Source organism: Cygnus olor (genome assembly GCF_009769625.2).
Source record: "Cygnus olor isolate bCygOlo1 chromosome W unlocalized genomic scaffold, bCygOlo1.pri.v2 SUPER_W2, whole genome shotgun sequence".
Classification (NCBI taxonomy): Eukaryota; Metazoa; Chordata; class Aves; order Anseriformes; family Anatidae; genus Cygnus; species Cygnus olor.
In genome coordinates this window covers 1,451,192-1,476,689 of record NW_024429073.1, presented here as the reverse complement: position 1 = coordinate 1,476,689, position 25,498 = coordinate 1,451,192, and the positions used below count along the sequence as shown (strand labels likewise).

The 25,498-nt window shown below is 48.5% G+C and overlaps 1 protein-coding gene across 1 annotated transcript in view; it reads left to right on the top strand.

Moving 5' to 3' along the window:
* The window catches only part of LOC121062917 (transportin-1-like), a 133,704-nt gene that overhangs the window by 73,295 nt on the left and 34,911 nt on the right, over positions 1 to 25,498 (top strand). The window contains exons 6-7 of the mRNA XM_040543216.1: positions 22,663 to 22,744; positions 23,502 to 23,624. Coding sequence (XP_040399150.1) covers positions 22,663 to 22,744; positions 23,502 to 23,624 — 205 coding nt within the window. The remainder of the gene's footprint in view (positions 1 to 22,662; positions 22,745 to 23,501; positions 23,625 to 25,498) is intronic.

Below are 25,498 nucleotides of genomic sequence, written 5' to 3'. Positions count from 1 at the left end.
AGGTGAGCCCTCTCCCTGCCTATCTCACCTTCCCGGCTACCCTTACCCAACAGGTATGAGGCTCTAGAACTTGACAGTCAAGCAAACAATGATGTAGATGAAAGCCCATCCTGGTTAGAAGGGGTGCCTAAGGCAAGGCAACCTACCCCCTGAATCACTACAACTTCCATCAAGAAAGAAAGGAGGGTTGTTGTCATAGGGGACTCCCTTCTGAAAGGGACAGAGACAATTTGCCATCTGGACCCAACCCACAGGGAGGTCTGCTGCCTCCTTGGGGCTCGGGTAAGAGACAGCTAGAAAAGTCACTTGCCTGGTACGACCCTCTGACTACTACTAATTGCTGTTTTTTCAAGATGGTAATGACGAGATAGCAAGGAGAAGTCCAAGGGCAATCAAAAGGGACTTTAGGGCTTTGGGGCGACTATTTAAAGGATCAGGGGCACAGGTCGCGTTTGCCTCCCTCCTTCCGGTAGCAGGAATCAACATCAACAGGCAGACTCAGCTCATCAATATGTGGCTCTGAGACTGGTGCCACAAGCACCAAAAACTTTGGTTTTGTTGATCACGGGAAGGTCTACACGAAACCAGGCCTGCTGGCACCAGACAGGATGCACCTCTCTCAGAGGGGGAAAAGGATTTTTGCCCAGGAGTTAGCAGGGCTGATAGATAGGGCTTTAAACTAGAGTCAGAAGGAGGAAAGGGATAAAACCAGGCCCACCGGTGATAAGCTAAGGGATGGCGTGCCAGAATCAGAGGGACTGTGTGCTAGTGAGGTCCTTTGGTCTGCTCCACGAGGTGCTGTGTACAATGAGGCATATTTGAAGTGCTTCTACACAAGCACACGCAGTATGAGGAATAAACTGGATGAGACAGAAGTCTTGCCCCAGTCCCAGAGCTATGATATCATTGGCATAAGCGAAACCTGGTGGGATGAGTCCTGTGGCTGGTGTGTTGCAATAGATGGTTGTAGGATCCTCAGGAGGGACAGGTAGGGCAGATGAGGTGGTGGGGTGGCAATGTATGTAAAGGAGGGGCTGGACTGTGTGGAGCTTGCAGTTGGTGATGGCAAAGTTGAGAGCCTCTGGGTAAGGATTAAGGGACAAACAAATAAAGGGGATGTCGTCGTGGGAGTCTATTACAGACCACCCGGCCAGGATGACGACACCGATTAATTATTCTTTGAGGAACTAAGAGATACCTCAAGATCAACTGCCCTTGTCCTTATGGGGGACTTCAACTTCCCAGACGTTAACTGGGAATATCACATGGCCAACACAAGCAGGTCCAGGAGGTTCCTAAAGCACCTCGATGATAACGTCTTGGTGCAGGTGCTAAGGGAGCCAACTAGGAAAGGTGCCCTCCTAGACCTGTTGCTGGAGAACAGAGAAGGTCTTGTGGGGGATGTGGCAGTTGGCAGCTGTCTTGGTCACAGTGACCATGAAGCGGTTGATTTTAAAGTTTTTGGTGACAGGAGGAAAACTGCCACCAAAACTTCAACCCTGGATATGGGGAGAGCAGACTTCAGGCTGCTCAGGGAACTAGTTAGTAAGGTCCCCTGGGAAACTGCTTTTGAAGGTGTCGGTGTCCATCAGTGCTGGTCAATATTTAAGCACTGCCTCCTAAAATCACAGGATCAGGCAATTCCAAAATATCGGAAGTCAAGCAGGCGGGGCAGAAGGTTGGCTTGGCTGACCAGGGATCTTTTTCTGGAGCTTAGGCACAAAAAGAAAGTCATTGGCTGCTGGAAGAAGGGTCGGACAACATGGAAGGACTACAGGGACGCTGTTCGCCTTTGTAGGGAGAAAATTTGTGCGGTGAAAAATTCATGGGTGAAAAATTGACTGATGGGTAAGGCTCAAAGCGTTATGGCAAATGGGGTTACATAAGGCTGGCGGCCAGTCACCAGTGGGGTCCCCCAGGGCTCCGTTTTAGAGCCGACTCTTTTCAGTGTTTTCATAAACGATTTGTGTGTGTGACTAGAAGGTGTTTTGAGTAAGTTTGCTGACGATACTAAACTGGGAGGAGCTGTTGACTGTTGAGGGTGGAAAGGCCTTGCAGAGAGATCTGGACAGATTGGAGAGCTGGGCGATCACCAACCTGCATGAAGTTTAACAAGAGCAAGTACCAGGTCCTGCACCTGGGAAGGGGCAACCCTGGCTATACGTACAGAATGGGGGAACGAGCCGCTGGAGAGTAGCCCCACAGAGAGGGATCTGGGGGTTGTGGTTGATAGCAAGCTGAATATGAGCCAGCAGTGTGCCCTGGAAGCCAGGAGGGCCAACCGTATCCTGGGATGCATCAAGCACGGCATTGCTAGTTGGTCGAGGGAAGTAGTTGTCTCGCTCTACTCCGCGCTGGTGCAGCCTCACCTCGAGTACTGTGTGCAGTTCTGGGCACCACAGTACAAAAAGGATGTGAAACTATCGGAGAGTGTCCAGAGAAGGGCTACTGAGATGGTGAAAGGTCTAGAGGGGAAGACGTACGAGGAGCGGCTGAGGTCACTTGGTTTGTTCAGCCTGGAAAAGAGGAGGCTGAGGGGAGACCTCATCGAGGTCTACAGCTTCCTCACGAGCAGGAGTGGAGGAGCAGAAGCTGATCTCTTCTCTTTAATGACCAGTGATAGGACCCAAGGGAATGGAGTCAAGCTGCGACAGGGGAGGTTCAGACTGGATATCACAAAAAGGTTCTTTGAAGGGGTGAAAGACACGGACTCCTGATGGCTCTTGAACAGGAGACCTTTATTGCCATTTTTCACCACTACGTATACTTTCCCCGTAGTCCCATGCGCTGTCCACGTGCCCAAATCTGTCATACAATTGGTTAGAGACCCTCAGACACACGCCTCAAGCCAGCCAGCAATTGGCCACTGCCCAAAGCTCATCTTTAACATTGTAGCCAATTTACTTTATCTCGACCTTGCTCAAGTTTTTGGTTCTACCGCTGTTTTCCTCATTATCTCTAATTCAGGGACGTGTGAAACAGCACAAAGCTCCCTGCAAATTCTTTTCCCACAGTTCTTTACCGAGAGGGTTGTCACACACTGGAACAGGCTCCCTAGGGATGTAGTCACAGCACCAAGCCTGTTGGAGTTTGGACCATGCTCTCAGTCATATGGTCTATATTGTGATTTTTGGGTAGACCTGTGTGGTGCCAGGAGTTGGACTCAGTGATCCTTGTGGGTCCCTTCCAACTAGGGATATTCTATGATTCTATGACTGTTGTAGGTTGTTGTGGTTTAGCCCGGCTGGCAGTCAAACACCACACAGCCGTTCGCTCACCCTCCCCCCTCCCTCTCCGGGATGGGGGAGAGAAACGGGAAAGTGAAGCCTGTGAGTTGAGATAAAGACAGTTTATTAAGACAGGGAAAAGAATAACAACAATAATAATAATAATAATAGTATTAATAGTAATAATGTGTACGAAATAAGTGATGCACAATGCAATTGCTCACCACCCGTTGACCGATGCCCAGCCTATCCCCGAGCAGCCGGCCACACCTCCACCCCGGCTAGCCACCCCTATATATTGTTCAGCATGACGTCAGATGGTATGGAATACCCCTTTGGCCAGTTTGGGTCAGCTGTCCTGGGTCTGTCCCCTCCCAGCTTCTGCTGCATCCCTAGCCTGCTCGCTAGCAGGACAGAGAGAGGCTGAAAAGTCCTTGGCTTGGTGTAAGCACTGCTCTACGACAATTAAAACATCAGCATGTTATCAGCGCTGTTCTCATCCTAATCCAAAACATAGCACCCTGCCAGCTACTAGGAGGAAAATTAACTCTGTCCTAACTGAAACCAGGACAGATATCCACCCCTTATTCCATACCATTTATGTCATGCTCAGGTTACACTCTTTCCAATACTTTCTAATTAATCACCATTTTCATCTATGATATATAGCAACCATGGTAGCGGTGACATACAGTGTTATATGATGATTAACATATTATAATTCAACTCATGGGCTATTCTCACCCAGTATTAGGTCCCCTTGAGGTACACACCGGACCTCCCCATTCTCTTGCATTACCCACCAAGTGCATCCAGGTCCCCGAGCAAAAGCAATCCCACGAATGGGCTTGCCTTTTCCTGAGGCGGGAGTAGCCCAGACTGTCTTACCCAGCATGTTTCTTACGTGCACTACAGGAACTTTATCCCCTTCTACAGTGCGTAACAGGTTTGATTGGGCAGGTCCAGCTCGGTTGGCAGATCCTCTAGTATTGACTAACCAGGTGGCCTTTGCCAAATGTGTTTCCCAATTTTTGAATGTCCCAGCACCCATTGCTTTCAGTGTAGTCTTTAACAGTCCATTGTATCGTTCAACTTTCCCGGAGGCTGGTGCATGATAAGGGATGTGATACACCCACTCAATACCATGTTCTTTGGCCCAAGTGTCTATAAGGTTGTTTCGGAAATGAGTCCCATTGTCTGACTCAATTCTTTCTGGGGTGCCATGTCGCCATAGGACTTGCTTTTCAAGGCCCAGGATAGTGTTCCGGGCGGTGGCATGGGGCACAGGATATGTTTCCAGCCATCCGGTGGTTGCTTCCACCATTGTAAGTACATGGCGCTTGCCGTTGCGGGTTTGGGGGAGTGTGATGTAATCAATCTGCCAGGCCTCTCCATATTTGTATTTCAGCCATTGTCCTCCATACCAGAGAGGCTTTGACCGTTTGGCTTGTTTAATTGCAGCACATGTTTCACAATCATGAATAACCTGTGCTATAGTGTCCATGGTCAGGTCCACCCCTCGGTCACGAGCCCATCTGTATGTTGCATCTCTACCTTGATGGCCTGAGGTGTCATGGGCCCATCGGGCTATAAATAATTCACCTTTATGTTGCCAGTCCAGGTCCACCTGAGCCACTTCAATCTTAGCAGCCTGATCCACCTGCTGGTTGTTTTGATGTTCTTCAGTAGCCCGATTCTTGGGCACATGAGCATCTACATGGCGTACCTTTACAACCAGGTTCTCTACCCGGGCAGCAATATCTTGCCACAATGCAGCAGCCCAGATTTGTTTGCCCCGGCGTTCCCAGTTGTTCTGCTTCCATTGTTGTAGCCACCCCCACAGGGCATTTGCTACCATCCATGAATCAGTATAGAGATAGAGAACTGGCCACTTTTCTCGTTCAGCAATATCTAAGGCCAGCTGAACGGCTTTCACTTCTGCAAACTGACTCGATTCACCTTCTCCCTCAGCAGCTTCTGCAACTCGTCGTGTAGGACTCCATACAGCAGCTTTCCATCTCCGATGCTTTCCCACAATACGACAGGACCCATCAGTGAACAGGGCATATTTCTTCTCATTTTCTGGTAGCTTGTTGTACAGTGGGGCTTCTTCAGCACGGACTACCTCCTCCTCTGACGATATCCCAAAGTACTTGCCTTCTGGCCAGTCCATAATCACTTCCAGGATTCCTGGGCGACTGGGGTTTCCTATTCGAGCCCGCTGAGTAATCAGTGCAACCCACTTGCTCCATGTAGCATCAGTTGCATGATGTGTAGAGGGGACCCTTCCTTTGAACATCCAACCCAGTACCGGCAGTCGGGGTGCCAGGAGGAGCTGCGCTTCAGTACCGACCACTTCTGAAGCAGATCGAACTCCCTCATATGCTGCCAATATCTCCTTTTCGGTTGGAGTATAGCGGGCCTCAGATCCTCAGTATCCCCGACTCCAAAACCCCAGGGGTCGACCTCGAGTTTCCCCAGGTTCTTTCTGCCAGAGGCTCCAGGTGGGGCCATTCTCCCCGGCTGCGGTGTAGAGCACATTCTTTACATCTGGTCCTGTTCGGACTGGCCCAAGGGCTACTGCATGAACTATTTCTTGTTTAATTTGTTCAAAGGCTTGTCGTTGCTCAGGGCCCCATTCAAAAGCATTCTTCTTACGAGTTACTTGGTAGAGCGGGTTTACAATCAGACTGTAATTTGGAATATGCATTCTCCAAAACCCCACGACACCTAGGAAAGTTTGTGTTTCCTTCTTGCTAGTTGGTGGAGACATAGCTGTTATTTTGTTGATCACATCCATTGGGATTTGACGACGTCCATCTTGCCATTTTATTCCTAAAAACTGGATCTCTCGTGCAGGTCCTTTAACTTTATTTTGTTTTATGGCAAAACCGGCCTTCAGAAGGATTTGGACTATTTTCTTCCCTTTCTCGAAAACTTCCTCTGCAGTGTCACCCCACACAATGATGTCATCGATGTACTGCAGGTGTTCAGGAGCCTCCCCCTGCTCCAGCGCAGACTGGATCAGTCCATGGCAAATGGTAGGGCTATGTTTCCACCCCTGGGGCAGCCGATTCCAAGTATATTGGACTCCCCTCCAAGTGAAAGCAAACTGTGGCCTGCACTCTGCTGCTAGAGGGATGGAGAAAAATGCATTAGCAATATCAATTGTGGCATACCACTTGGCTGCCTTTGATTCCAGTTCGTACTGGAGTTCTAGCATGTCCGGCACTGCAGCACTCAGTGGTGGCGTGACTTCGTTCAGGCCACGATAGTCCACTGTTAGTCTCCACTCACCATTAGACTTTCGCACTGGCCATATGGGACTATTAAAAGGTGAATGGGTCTTGCTGATCACTCCTTGGCTCTCCAGTTGACGAATTAGCTCGTGGATGGGAATCAGGGAGTCTCGGTTGGTGCGATATTGCCGCCGGTGCACAGTTGTGGTAGCGATTGGCACTTGCTGTTCTTCAACCCTCAGCAACCCCACAACAGAAGGGTCCTCTGAGAGACCGGGCAAGGTAGACAACTGTTTAATGTCCTCTGTCTCTAAGGCAGCTATGCCAAAAGCCCAGCGGAACCCTTTTGGGTCCTTGAAATATCCTCTTCTAAGATAGTCTATGCCAAGGATGCACGGAGCATCCGGGCCAGTCACAATACGGTGCTTTTGCCACTCATTTCCGGTTAGACTCACTTCAGCTTCCAATACAGTTAACTGCTGGGATCCCCCTGTCACGCCATAAATACAGATGGGCTCTGGCCCTTTACAGCTTGATGGCATTAGAGTACATTGTGCACCGGTGTCTACTAGAGCCTTATACTTCTGTGCGTCAGACGTGCCAGGCCATCGAATCCACACAGTCCAATAAACTCGATTGTCCCTTTCCTCCCCCTGGCTGGAGGCAGGGCCCCTCTAGTCCTGGTCAGAATCTTCATTTCTGTGTTTAAAAGACTGCCTGCTAGAAGTTGGAGCAGCAAACTTTTCAGAGAACCCCTTTCTCCCGATTGTTTTCTTTTGCAACTCACGTACCTGTGCCTCTAGGGTCTCAGTAGATTTTCCATCCCATTTTCTCATGTCCTCTCCATGGTCACGTAGGTAAAACCACAGGGTGGTGCGGGGTGTGTACCCACCATATTGTCTTCTTTGCATGGATGCACGTTTACCCCTAATAGCTGAGACGCTGGTTTGTACAGGTGGGGAAGAAAATACACTCTCTTTAAGTTGCTGGACCTCTTCAAAAAGTTTCTCCAAAGTATTCTCTTTTAGTTGGTGGCCACTGGTTTGTTCAGGTGGGGGGGAAGATAAATTCTCTTTAAGTTGGTGGACCTCTTCAGAGAGTTTCTCCACAGCCGAGACGCAGGCCTGTAGGGAAGAGGAGAGATTTCCTTCGTACTCCCGGAGTTGTTTAGCCATGTCACCCACTGTGGGATCTTCACCGTTTTTCCAGGTTATTATTGCCAATGAGCTGGCCCATGTTGATGGTGCATTCCGTACAAACTTCCGCCATATGGGTCGAGTACACTGGACTTCATCTGGATCTGTGGATGTTTGTGCGTCGTTTAAGTCCTTATAAATTACTTCCCGTACGGCTAATTCCCTCAGGTACTGAATTCCCTTCTCCATGGTGGTCCACTTGACTGGTACACATACAAGTTCTTCCTTGTAGGGATACCTTCCCTTCACAGCTAACAGGAGACGCCTCCAGAGGCTGTGAGATCGTGCTCCATCTCCAATTGCTTTGTCAATGCTTGCATCTCTAGCAAGGGATCCCAACCGCTTGGCTTCCCTGCCCTCTAATTTCACACCATTGGCTCCAGTGTCCCAGCACCGGAGCAGCCAGGTGACAAGCTGTTCACCTATACAGCGACCAAAATCTTTTCGCACATCTCGTAGCTCACGCTGGTATAGGGTTCGGGTAGTTACTGTTGACTTACTGACATCCTCATCCTCATCTTCATCCTCCTGCACACTTGATGGCCCAGCCTCGTCTTCTCCAGACCCAGACTTAGCAGAAGACTTTCTGCGTTCTAAACGACCTGAGTCTCTATACCACTTTTTCACCTTTTCTACAGGGGCAACTTGCACTGCTACAGCTCGCCTCTCCGACCCAGCCACAGGGTCTGCCACAGGGGTTGGAGTACCCTCTGCAGGGGCAACTTGCACTGCTACAGTTCGTTTCTCCGACCCAGCCACAGGGTCTGCCACAGGGGTTGGAGTACCCTCTGCAGGGGCAACTTGCACTGCTACAGTTCGTTTCTCTGACCCAGCCACAGGGTCTGCCACAGGGGTTGGAGTACCCTCTGCAGGGGCAACTTGCACTGCTACAGTTCGTTTCTCTGACCCAGCCACAGGAGTGGGAATGGCTGCGGGAGCTGGAGCCGGAATGGCTGCGGGAGCTGGAGCCGGGACGGCTGCGGGAGCTGGAACGGCTGCGGGAGCTGGAGCCGGGACAGCTGCGGGAGCTGGAGCCGGAACGGCTGCGGGAGCTGGAATGGCTGCGGGAGCTGGAGCCGGGACAGCTGCAGGAGCTGGAGCCGGAACGGCTGCGGGAGCTGGAGCCGGGACGGCTGCGGGAGCCGGGACGGCTGCGGGAGCTGGAGCCGGGACGGCTGCGGGAGCTGGAACGGCTGCGGGAGCTGGAGCCGGGACAGCTGCGGGAGCTGGAGCTGGAACGGCTGCGGGAGCTGGAGCCGGGACGGCTGCGGGAGCTGGAACGGCTGCGGGAGCTGGAACGACTGCGGGAGCTGGAGCCGGGACAGCTGCGGGAGCTGGAGCTGGAACGGCTGCGGGAGCTGGATCTGGAGTGGCTGCAGGAGCCGGGACTGGAACGGCCGCAGGGTCTGTCACTAGGTTGATAGTAGCATCAATTGCAGCTCGATAGGCACAAGCCAGACCCCAGCACGCCACAGTGATTTGTGTCACTTTGGAACTGCCAGAGTCATGACACCTTTTTTTCAAGCATTCTACCAGTTTTTTAGGATTTTGCAGTTGTTCAGTGGTGAATGTCCAAAACACTGGAGGTGCCCACTGCCCTAGAAACCTGCCCATATCCTCCCACACTCCCTGCCACTCGCAAATATCCCGCCTCAAGACAGATCTCCGGATGAGATTCCTAAGTAGTTGTTTAACCTTAAACAAAACCTGAAGCGCATTCAGGAGACATAACAACAAGAACATGCTGGTCTGAGTATCCCAAGGATATTCAACATCTTGGAGAGCTACCGTAACTAGCTCGGGGGATAAGAGGGTGGTGAAGGAGGAAGGGAGAGTGAACAGGTAGGAAAAAATATCTTCCCCTGTCCCCTCCAGAGACTGACTCCCTGATGAAAAAAGGCAATAGGTGTAATTGCTAATAGTTTCTGAGATATGGTTTCCGAAGTATAGAGTCGACGACAGTGCTGAGTACAAATACCAGGTTAGAGTCATGACCAGATACTTCATCATTTCATAAGCCATCGTTACACCACACAGTACCATAACAATCTTAAACCAGGGCCCGGAAAGGGTAAACAGCACGACAGGGAGCACATACAGAAAGTAACTTACTATAAAACTCAATTTGGGAAACAGGCACAGCAGACTTGAGATTAAGGCAATCAACATTGTGACTAGCAACTATTAAGCAGGTCGAATACTTATACCAATTTTAGTTTAACACACTCTGGTCAAATCTGTCGATATCTCAACCCTTCGAGCCCCACGTTGGGCGCCAAATGGGCTGTTGTGGTTTAGCCCGGCTGGCAGTCAAACACCACACAGCCGTTCGCTCACCCTCCCCCCTCCCTCTCCGGGATGGGGGAGAGAAACGGGAAAGTGAAGCCTGTGAGTTGAGATAAAGACAGTTTATTAAGACAGGGAAAAGAATAACAACAATAATAATAATAATAATAGTATTAATAGTAATAATGTGTACGAAATAAGTGATGCACAATGCAATTGCTCACCACCCGTTGACCGATGCCCAGCCTATCCCCGAGCAGCCGGCCACACCTCCACCCCGGCTAGCCACCCCTATATATTGTTCAGCATGACGTCAGATGGTATGGAATACCCCTTTGGCCAGTTTGGGTCAGCTGTCCTGGGTCTGTCCCCTCCCAGCTTCTGCTGCATCCCTAGCCTGCTCGCTAGCAGGACAGAGAGAGGCTGAAAAGTCCTTGGCTTGGTGTAAGCACTGCTCTACGACAATTAAAACATCAGCATGTTATCAGCGCTGTTCTCATCCTAATCCAAAACATAGCACTCTGCCAGCTACTAGGAGGAAAATTAACTCTGTCCTAACTGAAACCAGGACATAGGTTCATTGGCACAGGTAGACCAGAGAGGCTGTAGAGTCTCCCTCCTTGGAAATCTTCAAAACCTGCCTGGACATGGACCTGGGCAACTTTCTTTAGGTGTCCCTGCTTGAACATGGGGGTTGGACCAGATGATCTCTGGAGGTCCCTTCCAACCTCAACGAGTCTGTGATTCTGTGTGATTCCGTGAAATTTTTTTTTTTTTTTGGGGGGGGGGTTGTTTAGTAGTAGTTGTTCTTGTTTTTCTGACTCCTCTTTGAAAGTTCTGTTGAAAGATTCTATAACTTGGATGCTGCAATTCTTTATTGCCAACAGTAGTAGATGCTGAAGACTAGAAGGAAGAAAGGAAGAGCATAACTGGGAGTATATTGTGACAGGATTAAAATAAGATTTAGAAACTCACTGACCTAAAAGAGATGCACACTACAAAAAATATACAACAAGGTGTGAACTTGCACTTATGTAAAAGATATGCTTAATCTTGCATTGGAGCTGGGAGAGATGGAGAAAAAACTGCTTTTTTCCTACCACTATTTTTGTCAGCTGCGATTTTTGTGGTTTTGAGACTTTGTTAAAAAAAATTGAATTAAAGGAGGACACTTGCTCACCGACAGCCTGGTTTCAGTGCATAGTGCTGAAGTATGAAGGATATTAGTAGTGTCAGTAAGATGCATTATATTTAAACCTGTCAAGAGACAACTTCTGAACGATGTTTTATGAGACTGTCTTCCAAAAAAGGTCTGAACAGAACAGTTTGGAGTTACATTATTAAAAATACTTCAATGGATTTTCGAAGGCTTTTAAAGGTAGTTTTGCCTTGTTCCTTCACTTGCAAAAGACACATTGCATATCTCTGAGAATGAAAAAGACTTGTGAGTAATGGCTTTGCATGAAGTCGAACAGAAGACCAGATGTTTCAGTTTTAGTATGTTTCTATCGCAAGTGTTTTAGTAGGTATCCTACTACGAGGGTTTGTTTCTCCTGGTTTTGGCTAGGATAGAGTTATTTTTCCTCCTAGTAGCTGGTAGGGTGCTGTGTTTGGGATTTAGGATGAGAATAATGTTGATAACACACTGATGTTTTAATTGTTGCAGAGCAGTGCTTACACTAAGCCAAGGACTTTTTCAGCTTCTCATACTGCCCTGCCAGTGGGCGGGCTGGGGGTGCAGCAGGAGCTGGGAGGGGACAGACCCAGGACAGCTGACCCAAACTGGCCAAAGGGGTATTCCATACCATCTGACGTCATGCTGAACAATTAATATGGGGTGGCTGGCTGGGATGGGGAGGGACCGGCTGCTCGGGGATAGGCTGGGCATCAGTCAGCAGGTGTTGAGCAATTGCATTGTGCATCACTTCCTTTGTACATTCTATTATTATTACTATTATTATTATTATTATTTCTCTTCCTTTTCTGTCCCATTAAACTGTCTTCATCTCAACCCAAGAGCTTTTAATTTTTTTCCCTCCCAATTCTCTCCCCCATCCCAGTATGTATGTGTGTGAGCGAACAGCTGTGTGGTGCTTAGCTGCCCGCTGGGTTAAACCACAACAGTCATTTTGGAGCCCAATGTGGGGCACGAAGGGTTGAGATAATGACAGATCTGACCAGAGCATGTTAAAACAAAATTGTCATAAGCATTAGATCAGTTTAATAGTTGCTAATCACAATGCTGATTTTTTTTTTTTTGATCTCGGGTCTGTTGTGCTTGTTTTCAGAATTGTGTTGAATAGCACATTACTTACTGTATGTGTTCCCTGTCATGCTGTTCATCCTTTCCGGGGGCTGGTTTAAGGTTATTATTTTGCTGTACTGTGTAACGCTGGCTTATGATAAAATTACTAGTCATGAGACTAATTTGGTATTTGTACTCAGCACTGCTGTCAACTCTGTACTTCGGTATCCATCTCTCAGAAACTATTCATAATTACACTCTATGCCTTTGTCTTCAGGAGCCAATCTTGGGGGCAGAACAAGGGGGAATACTTTTCCCCACTTCTTCGCTCTCCCTTTCTCCTTCACCTCCCCCTTCTCCTCCAGGCTAGTTACGATAGCTCTTGAAAACTCTGAATATCCTTGGGATGTTCAAACCAGCATGTTGTTATTGTCCCGTCTCCTTAATGCACTTCAGATCTTTATTTTAGGTTAAACAATTACTTCAGAATGCCATCCAGAGATCTGTCCCGAGGCAGGATAGTTATGAGTGGCAGGGAGTGTGGGAGGATAAGGGCTATAGCAGTGGGCACCTCCGGTGCTTTGGAAATTCACCCCTGAACAAGTGGAGAATCCTAAAAAACTGTCAGAATGCTTGAAAAAGGTGTCACCACCCTGGCAATTCCGAAGAGATATAAATCACTGCAACGTGCTGGGTCTTGGCTTATGCTTACCGAGCAATACAACCCCTGTAACAGGCCGTGCAGCCACTCCAACTCCTGTGTCAAGCCCAGCAGCCACTCCATCTCCTGTGACAGGCCCAGCAGCTGCTTGAAACCCTGTGACAGTCCCTGCAGTCGCTTCACCCCCTGTGAAGGGCCCCGTGGCTGAGCCAGAGAACCAACCTATGCCAGTATCAGTTGCCCCTATATGCAAGTCAAAAATGGATGCGAAAGTCAGGTCATATAGAAAGGAAAGGAACTCCTACTCAGACAGGAAAGGAGTAAGAAGACAATGAGGCAGGCTACTCTGAAGTGGATGGGCCATCATGGGAACAGGAGGACGATCAGGAAGATATCATCTATAACTACCCAATACCTATCCCAGGGTGAGCTATGAGATATGCGAAAAGATTTCAGTCATCGGCCAGGGGAGCACCTTGTCACCTGCCTGATCTGGTGCTGGGATAATGGGTCCGATAGCCTGGAATTAGAGGGCAGGGAAGCCAGACAGCTGGGATTCCTCGCTAGGGAAGCGGTCGTTGACAAAGCAATTGGAAAAGGAACACAAATCTTCACCCTCTGGAGGCGTCTCCTGTCAGCTGTGAAGGAAAGGTATCCCTTCAAGGAAGATACTGTATATCAACTAGGCAAGTGGACCACCATGGAGAGGGGAATCCAGTACCTGAGGGAATTAGTCATGCTGGAGGTCATTTATAGGGGCCTAGACAACGAACAGCTATCCAAAGATCCAGATGAAGTCAAGTGTACACGATGCATGATGCAGAAGTTTGTATGGAGCGCACCATCATCATATGCCAGCTCATTGGCAGTAATGACCTGGAAAGACCATGAGGAACCCCCAGTGGATGAATTGACTAAACAACTCCGGTAGTACGAAGAAAGTCTCTCTTCTTCCCTACAGGCCTGGGTCTTGGCTATGGAGAAACTTTCTCAAGACGTCCTCCAACTCCACCAACTCAAACAGAATGCTTTGGAGAAACTTTCTGAAGAGGTCCACCAACTTAAAGAGAATTTATCTTTCTCCCCACATATATGAGCCAGTATCTTAACTATCAGGAGTAAGCGTCCCTCTTCTCAAGAAAGGGGATATAGTGGGTACACACCACGTGCCACCCTGTGGTTTTACTTTGCTTGACCGTGGATAGGACATGAGAAAATGGGACTGAAAAACTACCTCAACCCTAAAGGCACGGGTGCGTGAGTTACAAGGAAAAACAACTGCAAAAGTGGGGTATTTTTGAGAAAGTTGCTGCTCCCGTTTCCAGTGGGCAGTCCCCCAGATAGAGTAATGAATACTATGACCAGGACTAGAGGAGCCCTGCCTCCAGCCAGGGGGAGGAAAGGGACAATCAGGTTTATTGGACTGTGTGGATTCGATGGCCTGGCACGTCAGAAGCACAGAAATATAAGGCTCCAGTGGACACTGGCACACAGTGTACCCTAATGCCATCAAGCTATAAAGGGCCAGAACCCATCTGTATTTCTGGAGTGACAGGGGGATCCCAGCAGTTAACTGTATTGGAGGCTGAAGTGAGTCTAACTGGGAATGAGTGGCAAAAGCACCCCATTGTTTGTGACTGGCCCAGAGGCTCCGTGCATCCTTGGTATAGACTACCTCAGGAGAGGATATTTCATGAACACAAAAGGGTACCGGTGGGCTTTTGGCAGAGCTGCCTTGTAGACGGAAGACATTAAACAGTTGTCTACCTTACCCAGTCTCTCAGAGGACCCTTCTGTTGTGGGGTTGCTGAGGGTCGAAGAACAGCAGGTACCGATCACTACCACAACACTGCACCGCAATATCGCACCAACCGAGACTGCCTGATTCCCATCCATAAGCTCATTGGTCTCCTTGAGAGCCAAGGAGTGATCAGCAAGACTCATTCACCCTTTAGTAGTCCCATATGGCCAGTGCGAAAGTCTAATGGTGAGTGGAGACTAACAGTGGACTATCGTGGCCTGAACGAAGTCACGCCACCACTGAGTGCTGCAGTGCCAGACATGCCAGTACGAACTGGAATCAAAGGCAGCCAAGTGGTATGCCACAATTGATATCACTAATGCATTTTTCTCCATCCCTCTAGCAGCGGCGTGCAGGCCACAGTTTGCTTTCACTTGGGTGGGTGTCCAATACACCTGGAATCAACTGCCCCAGGGGTGGAAACACAGCCCTACCATTTGCCATGGACTGACTGAGACTGCAGTGGAACAGGGGGAAGCTCCTGAACACCTACAGTACATTGATGACATCATTGTGTGGGGTGACACAGCTGAAGAATTTTTTGAGAAAGGGAAGAAAGTAGTCCGAATCCTGAAGGCCGGTTTTGCCATAAACCAAAACAAGATCAAAGGACCTCCACGAGAGACCCAGTTTTTAGGAATAAAATGGCAAGATGGATTTCATCAGATTCCAATGGATGTGATCAACAAAATAACAGCTATGTCTCCACCAGCTACCAAAAAGGAAACATAAACTATACTAAGCATCAACCCCTAGTTTTTTGAGTCAGGAATACAGAGGATCTGAAGCCCATTATAATCCAACTGAAAAAGAGATATTGGCAGCCTATGAAGGGTTCGAGCTGCATGGGAAATGGTTGGTAAGTTTCAGTGTGTTTCAACAGCAGCCCGAATGATAATAGTACTACTACTAATAGCGTGTACAAAACAAGTGATGCACAATGCAATTTTTCACCACCCACTGACTAATGCCCAGCCTCTCCGCGAGCAGCTAGTACCACCCCTCCCCCCGGCCAGCCACCTTATATTAATTGTTCAGCACGACGTCATATCGTATGGCATACTCCTTTGGCCAGTTTGGGTCAAATGTCCTGGTTCTTTCCCCTCCCAGCTCCTGCTGCACCCCTAGCCTGCCCACTGGGAGGGCAGTGTGAGAAGCTGAAAAAGTCCTTGGCTTAGTGTAAGCACTGCTCTGCAACAACTAAAACATCAGTGTGATATCAACATTATTCTCATCCTAAATCCCAAACACAGCACCCTACCAGCTACTAGGAGGAAAATTAACTCAATCCTAGCCGAAACAAGTACATGCATTGTGGCAAGTTTGCTTTCTTTGCAGGGATGGGATCAGGAAAGCCAAGGCACTGACAGAACTAAACTTGGCAAGGGATGCAAAGAATAACAAGAAGAGTTCCACAGGTACACTGGCTGCAAAAGAAAGACTAAGGAGAGCGTATCGCCTCTAACAAATGAAGACGGAGAACTGGTAACAACAGATGTGGAGAAGGCTGAGGTGCTTAACTTCTTTGCCTCGGTCTTCACTAGTGGTCAGGCGTCGCACATCTCTCGAGTCTCCGAACCTCTAGGCAGCGGCTGGGGAAGCAGAGTCCCTCCCACTGTAAGTGAAGAGCAAGTTCGGGATCTCCTGACACAGCTTAACAACTACAACTCTATGGGGATGGATGACATGCATCCCAGGGTCCTGATGGAATTGGCTGATATAGTCGCCCAGCCACTCTCCATCATATTTGAAGAGTCCTGGCAGTCAGGCGAAGTCCCTGGTGACTGGAAAAAGGGAAACATCACTCCCAGTTTTAAAAAGGGTAGAAAGGAGGACCTGGGGAACTACAGATAGGTGAGCCTCACCTCTGTGCCTGGCAAGATCATGGAACAAATCCTCCTGGAAGCAATGTTGAGGTACATGCAAGACAAAGAGGTGATCTGAGACAGCCAGCATGGCTTCACCAAGGGCAAATCGTGCCTGACCAATCTGGTGGCCTTCAATGATGGAGTGATTTCATCAGTTGACAAAGGAAGACCGAACGATGTCATCTACCAGGACTTCTGCAAGTCCTTTGACACGGTTCCACATGACATCCTGATCTCCAAATTGGAGAGATATGGATTTGATGGGTGGACCATTCAGTGGATAAGGACTTGGCTTGAAGGTCACACCCAGAGAGTAGTAGTGAGTGGTTCTATGTCAAGGTGGAGGCCAGTGACAAGTGGTGTACCTCAGGGGTCAGTCTTGGTACTGCTGCTTTTCAATATCTTAATCAATGACATAGACAATGGAATTGAGTATACCCTCAGCAAGTTTGCAGACAACACCAAGCTGAGTGGTATAGTTGATACCAAAGAAGGAAGAGATGCCATTCAAAGGGAGCTTGACAGGCTGGGGAAGTGGGCCCACATGAACCTAATAAGGTTCAACAAGTCCAAGTGCAAGGTGCTGCACCTGGTTTGGGGCAGTCCCAGACATGAGTACAGACATGGAGAAGAACTCACTGAGAGCAGCCCTGCAGAGAGTGTCCTGGTTTCATTTAGGACAGAGTTAATTTTCCTCCTAGTAGCTGGTAGGGTGCTATGTTTTGGATTAGGATGAGAAGAGCACTGATAACATGCTGATGTTTTATTTGTTGCAGAGCAGTGCTTACACCAAGCCAAGGACCTTTCAGCTAGACTAGATATTAGGAGGAAATTCTTCACTGTAAGGGTAGTGAGGCATTGGAACAGGTTGCCTAGAGAAGTTGTGGATGCCCCATCCCTGGAGGTGTTCAAGGCCAGGCTGGATGGGGCCTGGATGGGGCCTGGATGGGCCAACCTGATCTAGCGGGTGGCATCTCTGTCTATGGCAGGGGGGTTGGAGTTAGATGGTCTTTAAGGTCCCTTCCAACCCAAGCCATTCCATGATTGTATGATATTCTATTGCTGCCCAGGTAGAGAACCTGGTATTAAATGTACGCCATGTAAATGCTCTCATACCCAAGAGTCGAGACACTGAAGAACATCAAAACAACCAGCAGGTGGATCAGGCTGCTACAATTGAAGTAGCTCAGGTGGATCTGGATTAGCAACATAAAGGTGAATTATTTATGACTTGAATGGCCCCTGACACCTCAGGCCATCAAGGAAGAGATGCAACATACAGATGGAATCAGGATCAAGGGGTGGACCTGACCATGGACACTATATCACAGGTTATTCATGATTGTGAAACATGTGCTGCACTTAAGCAAGCCAAGCAGTGAAAGCCTCTCTGGTACGGAGGACGGTGTTTGAAATATAATTATGGGAGGACTGGCAGATTGATTACATCACACTCCCTCAAACCCCCGGTGGCATTTGCCAAGTACTTACAACGGTGGAAACAACCACCGGATGGCTGGAAACATATCCTGTGCCCTATGCCACCGCCCGGAACACTATCCTGGGCCTTGAAAAGCAAGTCCTATGGCGACATGGCACCCCAGAAAGAATTGAGTCAGACAATGGGACTCATTTCCGAAACAACCTTATAGACACTTGGGCCAAAGAGCATGGTATTGAGTGGGTAGATCATATCCCCTATCATGCACCAGCCTTCGGGAAAGTTGAGCAATACAACGGATTGTTAAATGCTAAACTGAAAGCAATGGGTGCTGGGACATTCAAAAATTGGGATACACATTTGGCAAAGGCCACCTGGTTTGTAAGCACTAGGGGATCTGCCAACCTAGCCAGAGCTACCCAGTCAAAACTGTTACTCAACCCACAAGCTTTTACTTTTTGTTTCCACTTACGATTCTCTCCCTTATCCCACTTGTGTACGTGGTGAGCGAACGTCTGTGTGGTGCTTGGCTGTCTGCGGAGTTAAATCAGAACACAATCACAGAATCACAGAATCGTCTAGGTTGGAAGAGACCTCCAAGATCACTGCTGGCTCATGTCAAGCTTTTCATCCACCAGAACCCCCAAGTCCTTCTCTGCACAGGGCTGGTCTCAATGAGTTCTTCTCCACGTCTGTACTCATGTCCAGGATTGCCCTGGCCCAGGTGCAGCACCTTGCACTTGGACTTGTTGAACCTCATTAGGTTCATGTGGGCCCACTTCTCCAGCTTGTCCAGGTCCCTTTGGATGAGATCTCTTCCTTCTATTGTATCAACCGTACCACTCAGCTTGGTGTCATCTGCAAATTTGCTGAGGGTACACTCGATCCCACTGTCTGTGTCGCTGGTGAAGATATTAAACAGTACTACTCCAAAGACAGACCCCTGAGATACACCACTTGTCACCGGCCTCCACTTTGACATAGATAGAGCCCTTGACCACCACTCTCTGGGTGTGACCTTCAAGCCAAGTCCTTATCCACTGAATGGTCCACCCGTCAAATCCATGTCTCTCCAATTTGGAGATCAGGATGTCATGTGGAACCGTGTCAAAGGACTTGCAGAAGTCCTGGTAGATGACATCGTTCGGTCTTCCTTTGTCAACTGATGAAATCACTCCATCATTGAAGGCCACCAGATTGGTCAGGCACGATTTGCCCTTGGTGAAGCCATGCTGGCTGTCTCAGATCACCTCTTTGTCTTGCGTATGCCTCAACATTGCTTCCAGGAGGATTTGTTCCATGATCTTGCCAGGCACAGAGGTGAGGCTCACCTATCTGTAGTTCCCCGGGTCCTCCTTTCTGCCCTTTTTAAAACTGAGAGTGGTGTTTCCCTTTTTCCAGTCACCAGGGACTTCGCCTGACTGCCAGGACTCTTCAAATATGATGGAGAGTGGCTGGGCGACTATATCAGCCAATTCCATCAGGACCCTGGGATGCATGTCAGCAGGGCCCATAGATTTGTACTTGTTTAGTTTCATCAGGTGGTATCAAACCTGCTCTTTGCTTACGATGGGTGGGACTTTGCTCCCTCAGCCTCCATCTACGGGTTGAGGGAAATGAAAGACTTGGGAAGCCTGGCTATCAGTGAAGACTGAGGCAAAGAAGTTGTTGAGTACCTCAGCCTTCTCCATGTCTGTCGTTACCAGTTCAGCCTTCTCATTCATCAGAGCAAGTACACTCTCCTTGGCCTTTCTTTTCTGAGCAATGTACCTCTAGAATCCCTTCCTGTTATTCTTTTCATCCCTTGCCAAGCTCAGTTCCATCCATGCCTTGGCTTTCCTGATCCCATCCCTACAAGTCCGGTCTGCATCCCCTGTACTCTTCCCAGGCCACGTGTCCCCGCTTCCACTGCCTATTTCCTTCTTGTGCCTCAGTTTGACCAGCAGGTTCTTGCTCAGCCATCCCAGTTGTCTGCCCTCCCTGCCCGCTTTTTTACACAGGGGGATGGAAAGTTCTTGAGCTCTAAGGAAATCATCCTTAAAGAGTTGCCAGGTCTGCTTAGCTCCTTTGTCCCTAAGGACTGTGTTCCAGGGGATCTCAGCTACTACGTCTTTAAATAGCTTGAAGTTTGCTTTTCAGAATTTCAGGGTCCTGACTTTGGGGTCAGGGGGCCAGGGGCCTGGCAAAAGGGTCCTCTTTGCCAGGCCCGTATTCCTCAAGATCACAAACTCAAACGGGGTGTAGTCACTGTAGCCCAGACTGCTTCCAGTCTTGACCTCTTTAATGAGCTCTTCCGCATTGGTGAGCATCAGGTCAAGTAACGCTTCTCCTCTGGTTGGTTTGTCTGATACCTGGACCGGGAAGTTATCCTCAACGCACTCTAGGAATCTTCTGGATTGCTTACAGCCTGCTGTGTAGTTTTCCCAGCAGACATTCGGGTGGTTGAAGTCCCCCATCAGGTTGAGAGCATGCAAGCGCGATGCTTCTTGTAGTTGAAGCAGGAATGCCTCATCCACAGGCTCCCCTTGATCAGGCGTCCTGTAGTAGACCCCAACCACAAGCTGTCCTTTATTGGTGTGGTCTTTAACTCTCACCCACAAGCCACCTGTCCGTGGCTGTTTCTCAGAGGCAACTCTTCGCAATCAGTCCCTTCACTAATGTAGAGGGCAACACCCCCTCCCTTCCTTTCCTGTCTCTCTCTTCTGAAGAGTTTGTAGCCCTCTATTCCAATGTTCCAGTTATGTGATCCATCCCATCACGTTTCTGTGATAGCAATCAGGTCATATTTGTCTAATGGCACCATGGTTTCCAGTTCCTCTTGCTTGTTTCCCATGGTGCATGCGTGGGTATAGAGGCATTTCAGCTGGGCTATCGGTCGTATCACGTTTCCAGAACCCTTCCTGATTGCATTGGGACAGTTCACAAGTATTTCCCTGCCGTTACTTAGAGTGATAGTGTTCTCAGGTATACTTACTTCACTCAGAGGTGCATCCCCTTTTCCCACCACACCTACTTTAAAGCTCTCCTCATAAGCCCACCCAGCTTACTGCCCAGAACACTCTTGTCCCACCTGGACAGCTGCGCCCCATCCGGCGTCAGCATGCCCGGTCCCTCAAAAGCACATCCAGGGTCATAGAACCCAAAACCTGGGGCACGGCACCAACCTCTCAGCCAATCATTCACTTGGCTCATGTCTCCTTCTTCCTGGGTCCCAGCCACCAACTGGGAGGACAGAGGAGAACACTACTTGCGCTCCCAATCCCTTCAACATCTGTCCAAGGGACATAAAATCCTTTTTGATATTTCAGAGTTTTCTTGTTACAGCTTCATTTGATCCTACTTGAAAAAGTAGGAAGGGGTGGTAGTCTTTGGAACCCACCAGACTCGGTAGCCTCTTCATGATATCACGAATACGGGCCCCAGGCAGGCAGCAAACCTCTCTGGAGAGGTTGTCCGGACAGCTAATGGGAGCCTCGGTGCCTCTCAGAGAGGAATCTCCAATGACTAACACCCTTCGTGCCTTCTTTGTGGCACTGGTTTTGATGCAGTTGGGAGACTGAGCCAACTTTGTGTGGTTGGCCTTTCTGAGTTCCCTGTGGTTGGTCTTTCTGAGGTCTTTACCAGTTCTCCTGGAGTCTCCTCTCTCCTGCCTTAGAACCTCGTATCTATTGTGCAGGGGCACTTCGGGGGCAGGGGAGAGACTCCTCCTCCTCCTCTGTCTCCGATCAGAGACAAGGGTCCACTCTCCCTCGTCCTGTGAGTCTTTCAAATGTGCTTGTTTTGGGCTGCACGCTTGTTTCCTTACCCCTTGCCTGGACATAAGGCAGGGCTGCTGCTCGGCCCATGTCAGCATATAATACCATTTGTCAATCTCCTGCTCAGATTCCTGAATGCTATGCTGCCTGGTGAGCTCCTCTCACAACTGAGCCACCTGTTTGAAGAGCTCATCCAGCTGGGCACATTTGCACCCATGACACTGCCTTCAGACCCTAGGGCGACCTCCAGAGACTGGAGCTCCCCAGAACTGAGGGTCTGGGCCTCTCTTTTGATCCCCGGGAGGTCTGTTTGGGTGGTGGCATCTGCCCAGGGAGGTTGCGGCCCCCCTATCTGGGTTTCAGCCGCAGACCAGCAGATTTGGCGGGTGGACACCAGTTCTTCTGGCCCTTCCCAGAACACAGATATGACTGACCCTGCTCGACCTCCCTGCTCGCCCTGCCTCTGTGAACTGCTGCGCAAACTGCCACACCACACCTGGGTGACTGACACACCAAGCCCTGTTTGCCCACCCTGTTCACCATGCTCCTGGTGAAGGACATACTGACATTTCACCATGTTGACTTTTATGGAATTTTTAATATTGAAGAAGATCAATAATCATAATGTACTTAGAAAGAACATATCTACATATTATTTAGAACAAATGTGCCAGGTATTGACATCCTGCTCTGTTTTTGATTTACCTATTACTTTATTTTTACATAATAATAATTATGTATGTATTATGATGTATGAAAGTATAAGTCTGTACTTTAAAATGTTTTCCTTGTTAATACTCTAGATGGGTAGATTTGTTCCCTCCTGGCTCTTGGTGATTTTTTTGTCAATGTGATTTGCTTCCTAATTTTTTGATGTCCATATATAGTTCAGAAAAGATTTTTAAGTCATGAAAAATGCATATTTTAACTCTTCCATTTCTAGGTCTCATGCTGTTGCATGCATCAATCAATTTATCATCAGCAGAACTCAAGCTCTTATGTTGCACATAGATTCTTTTATTGAGGTGGGTGTGCATTCTTGGTTGGGGGGTGGGTTAAGTCAAATTGCATATTTGATTTATCAAGAGCTCTGAATAATGTTTTACAATCACCACTGCCCCCAGACTCCCTATTTCTGTCTTCCCGTTCTTAGGTTTATATCTACCCTATGGATTGAAGTTCACTGTGTATGCTTGTACTCCAAGTTGATTAGTCTATGCACTCTCCCAGCATAAATAAATAGCATCTTAAAAGATGTTTCCTTTTCATAAGTAGAGGAAACTTGTGTTGCATAAAGGTGTAAAAGTAATGATAGCAGTCTATCCTATCTTTGTGATGGAGAATTCTGTATGGAGATCATTACATTATTGAGCCTGTCTGGATGATGGGTGTCTTGAATATTACCACTGAACGTGGATTAGAAAATTGTTATTTGGAATTATCTAGAGTATTTGATTTGTTGCTGTTATGTATTGAAGCAGTTTTCTGGCTTCAGAACTTCCTTTATGTTTAGGGAAAAAAAGAAGTCCAGGAAATAATGTTCTTGTGCCAGTGTCTAATGTCAACCAGTATTTTTTGGTCACGTGCCATACAAATTGAGAATCTGAAAGTGTTATTTGCTAAACCAGATGCTTGTAAGAAATAATATGGTATTCTGAGGTATGGGGGTTGGAAGGTAACAGAAGTACATTTTTGCATACTGTAGTTTGCCAGTAATGTCAATTTAAATACAAATTGAACTAGATGAATTGGGGCTTTTTAACTGGTATTACTTTCCAACAGAATCTTTTTGCACTGGCTGGTGATGAGGAGCCTGAAGTACGCAAAAATGTTTGCCATGCTCTGGTAATGTTGCTGGAAGTTCGAATGGATCGCCTTCTTCCTCATATGATTAGTATAGTTGAGGTGAGTCTCCTTTCCCATTATTGAAACCTGTTTGTGGTTGCAGAAATAATAACATAAAAAGCATTCATCAGAACAAGTATGTTTACTCTTGCATTTGCCTACTCTTCATTTTCTTTCAAGATTGAGATTGTGAAACTTTATAGCTAATTGTCAACTTGACATTGTGTTTGACAGACCAACACATATGACAGTTGTTTATTCTTAATTAATTTAATTGATCTTGAAATGGCCACGATCAGCTATACCATGGAGCAGACAGGTATTGCCTGACTACAAATGAGAAGATCACATTCTTGAGGTGATGGGCTCCGGGGCAGATGTGTTCTGCAGCGGAGGGGGGGATCGCAGCATGCAAGGGGTTTCCTGCATCGAGGCAGCAGAGGGAGCCGCCAGGACTGTCAGTCCTCACGAGAGCAGCTGATGAGGCTTGGGCAGAGCCAGGAACAACGGCAGGACATTTAAACCCCTCGTAACCATCTTTAACAGTCACTTTCCAGGGCAGACACATTCTGCAGCTGAGTCGGGGATCATGAAGTGCAAGGGGTTTCCTGCATCGAGGCATTTTGAGGGAGCTGCCAACCCTCTAGAGAGCAGCTGATGAGGCTTGGGCGGAGCCAGGAGCACACCCCTCCCCCCCCCCACACACACACACACCTGCCCCGTACAAAGGCAGCCCCTAGGAAGCACAATGACCAGGACAGGCAGTCAGGGGATGGTACGGCAGTTTGTGTGGGAGAACCTAGAAGCTTGGCCAGCTTTATCAGGGAGCAAATAGGATCCACCTGGCACAAGGCCTCTAGGAGCTTGGCACCCCCCACAAGTGATGCAGCCTCACAGACAGAGCTCCAGGGGGAACATGCTGCTACTCAGGTGTCAGGCTGCAGAATGTGCCCTACTCTTATGCCTGTTCAAGATGGCAGGAGTGAGCACATCTGTAGGAAGTATGCCCAGGTTGAGGTAATTCTCCACCTAGTGACAGAACTCCAGGAAGAGGTGAATAGGCTGAGGAGTATCAGGGTGTCTGAGAGGGAGGTAGACTACCGGAGTTGCTCCCTACCTTTCCTGAGACAAGCCCAGCAGGCAGAAGGGATGCTTGATAGAGGGGTTTCCCTATCTTTTCTCCACCCAGCTGAAAGCACTGACCGAGGGGATAAGGGGCAATGGCAACAAGTCCTTGCCCAGTGTGGCAGTTGCATCCCCTAAGGGAGTTCCCCACCTTCCCAGGTGCTTGTGCACAATAGGTATGAAGCTTTGCAAGTTGACAATTAAGAGAGACTTCATGGCCTTGGGACAACTAGTTAAGGGATCAGGAGCACAGGTGGTGTTTTCCTCTATCCTTCCAGTTGCAGGGAATGATGAGGCAAAGAACAGGAAGAGGCAGCAAATCAATATCTGGCTCCGAGCCTGGTGTCACTGGCAGAACTTTGGGTTTTTTGATCATGGGTCATTTTACAAGACACCAGGCCTGCTGACAATGGATGGGGTTCACCTGTGTCTAAGGGGGAAAGGGATCTTTGCTCAGGACTTAGCAGGGCTCATTAAAAGGGCTTTAAACTAGATTTGAAGGGGGAAAGGGATAAAACCAGGCTTGACAGAGACAAGCCTTGGGGTGATATAGCAATGGTTAAGGGACAGTGTGCTAGCAAGGTCCATTGGTCTGGTGCCCCTGTTGAGGTAGGGGATGGAGAGTCATGTGGTAGCAAAGGCACATGGGAACATGGGACATTGATGGGTTAGAAATCACAAAAGTGCCCAGAAATGGTCATGCAGGTTTTAAGGCTTCTCCCCCCAAAAAGGTGACAGGATCACTAGCTCAACCTAAATGCATCTACACCAATGCACGCAGTATGGGCAATAAACAGGAGGAGCTGGAA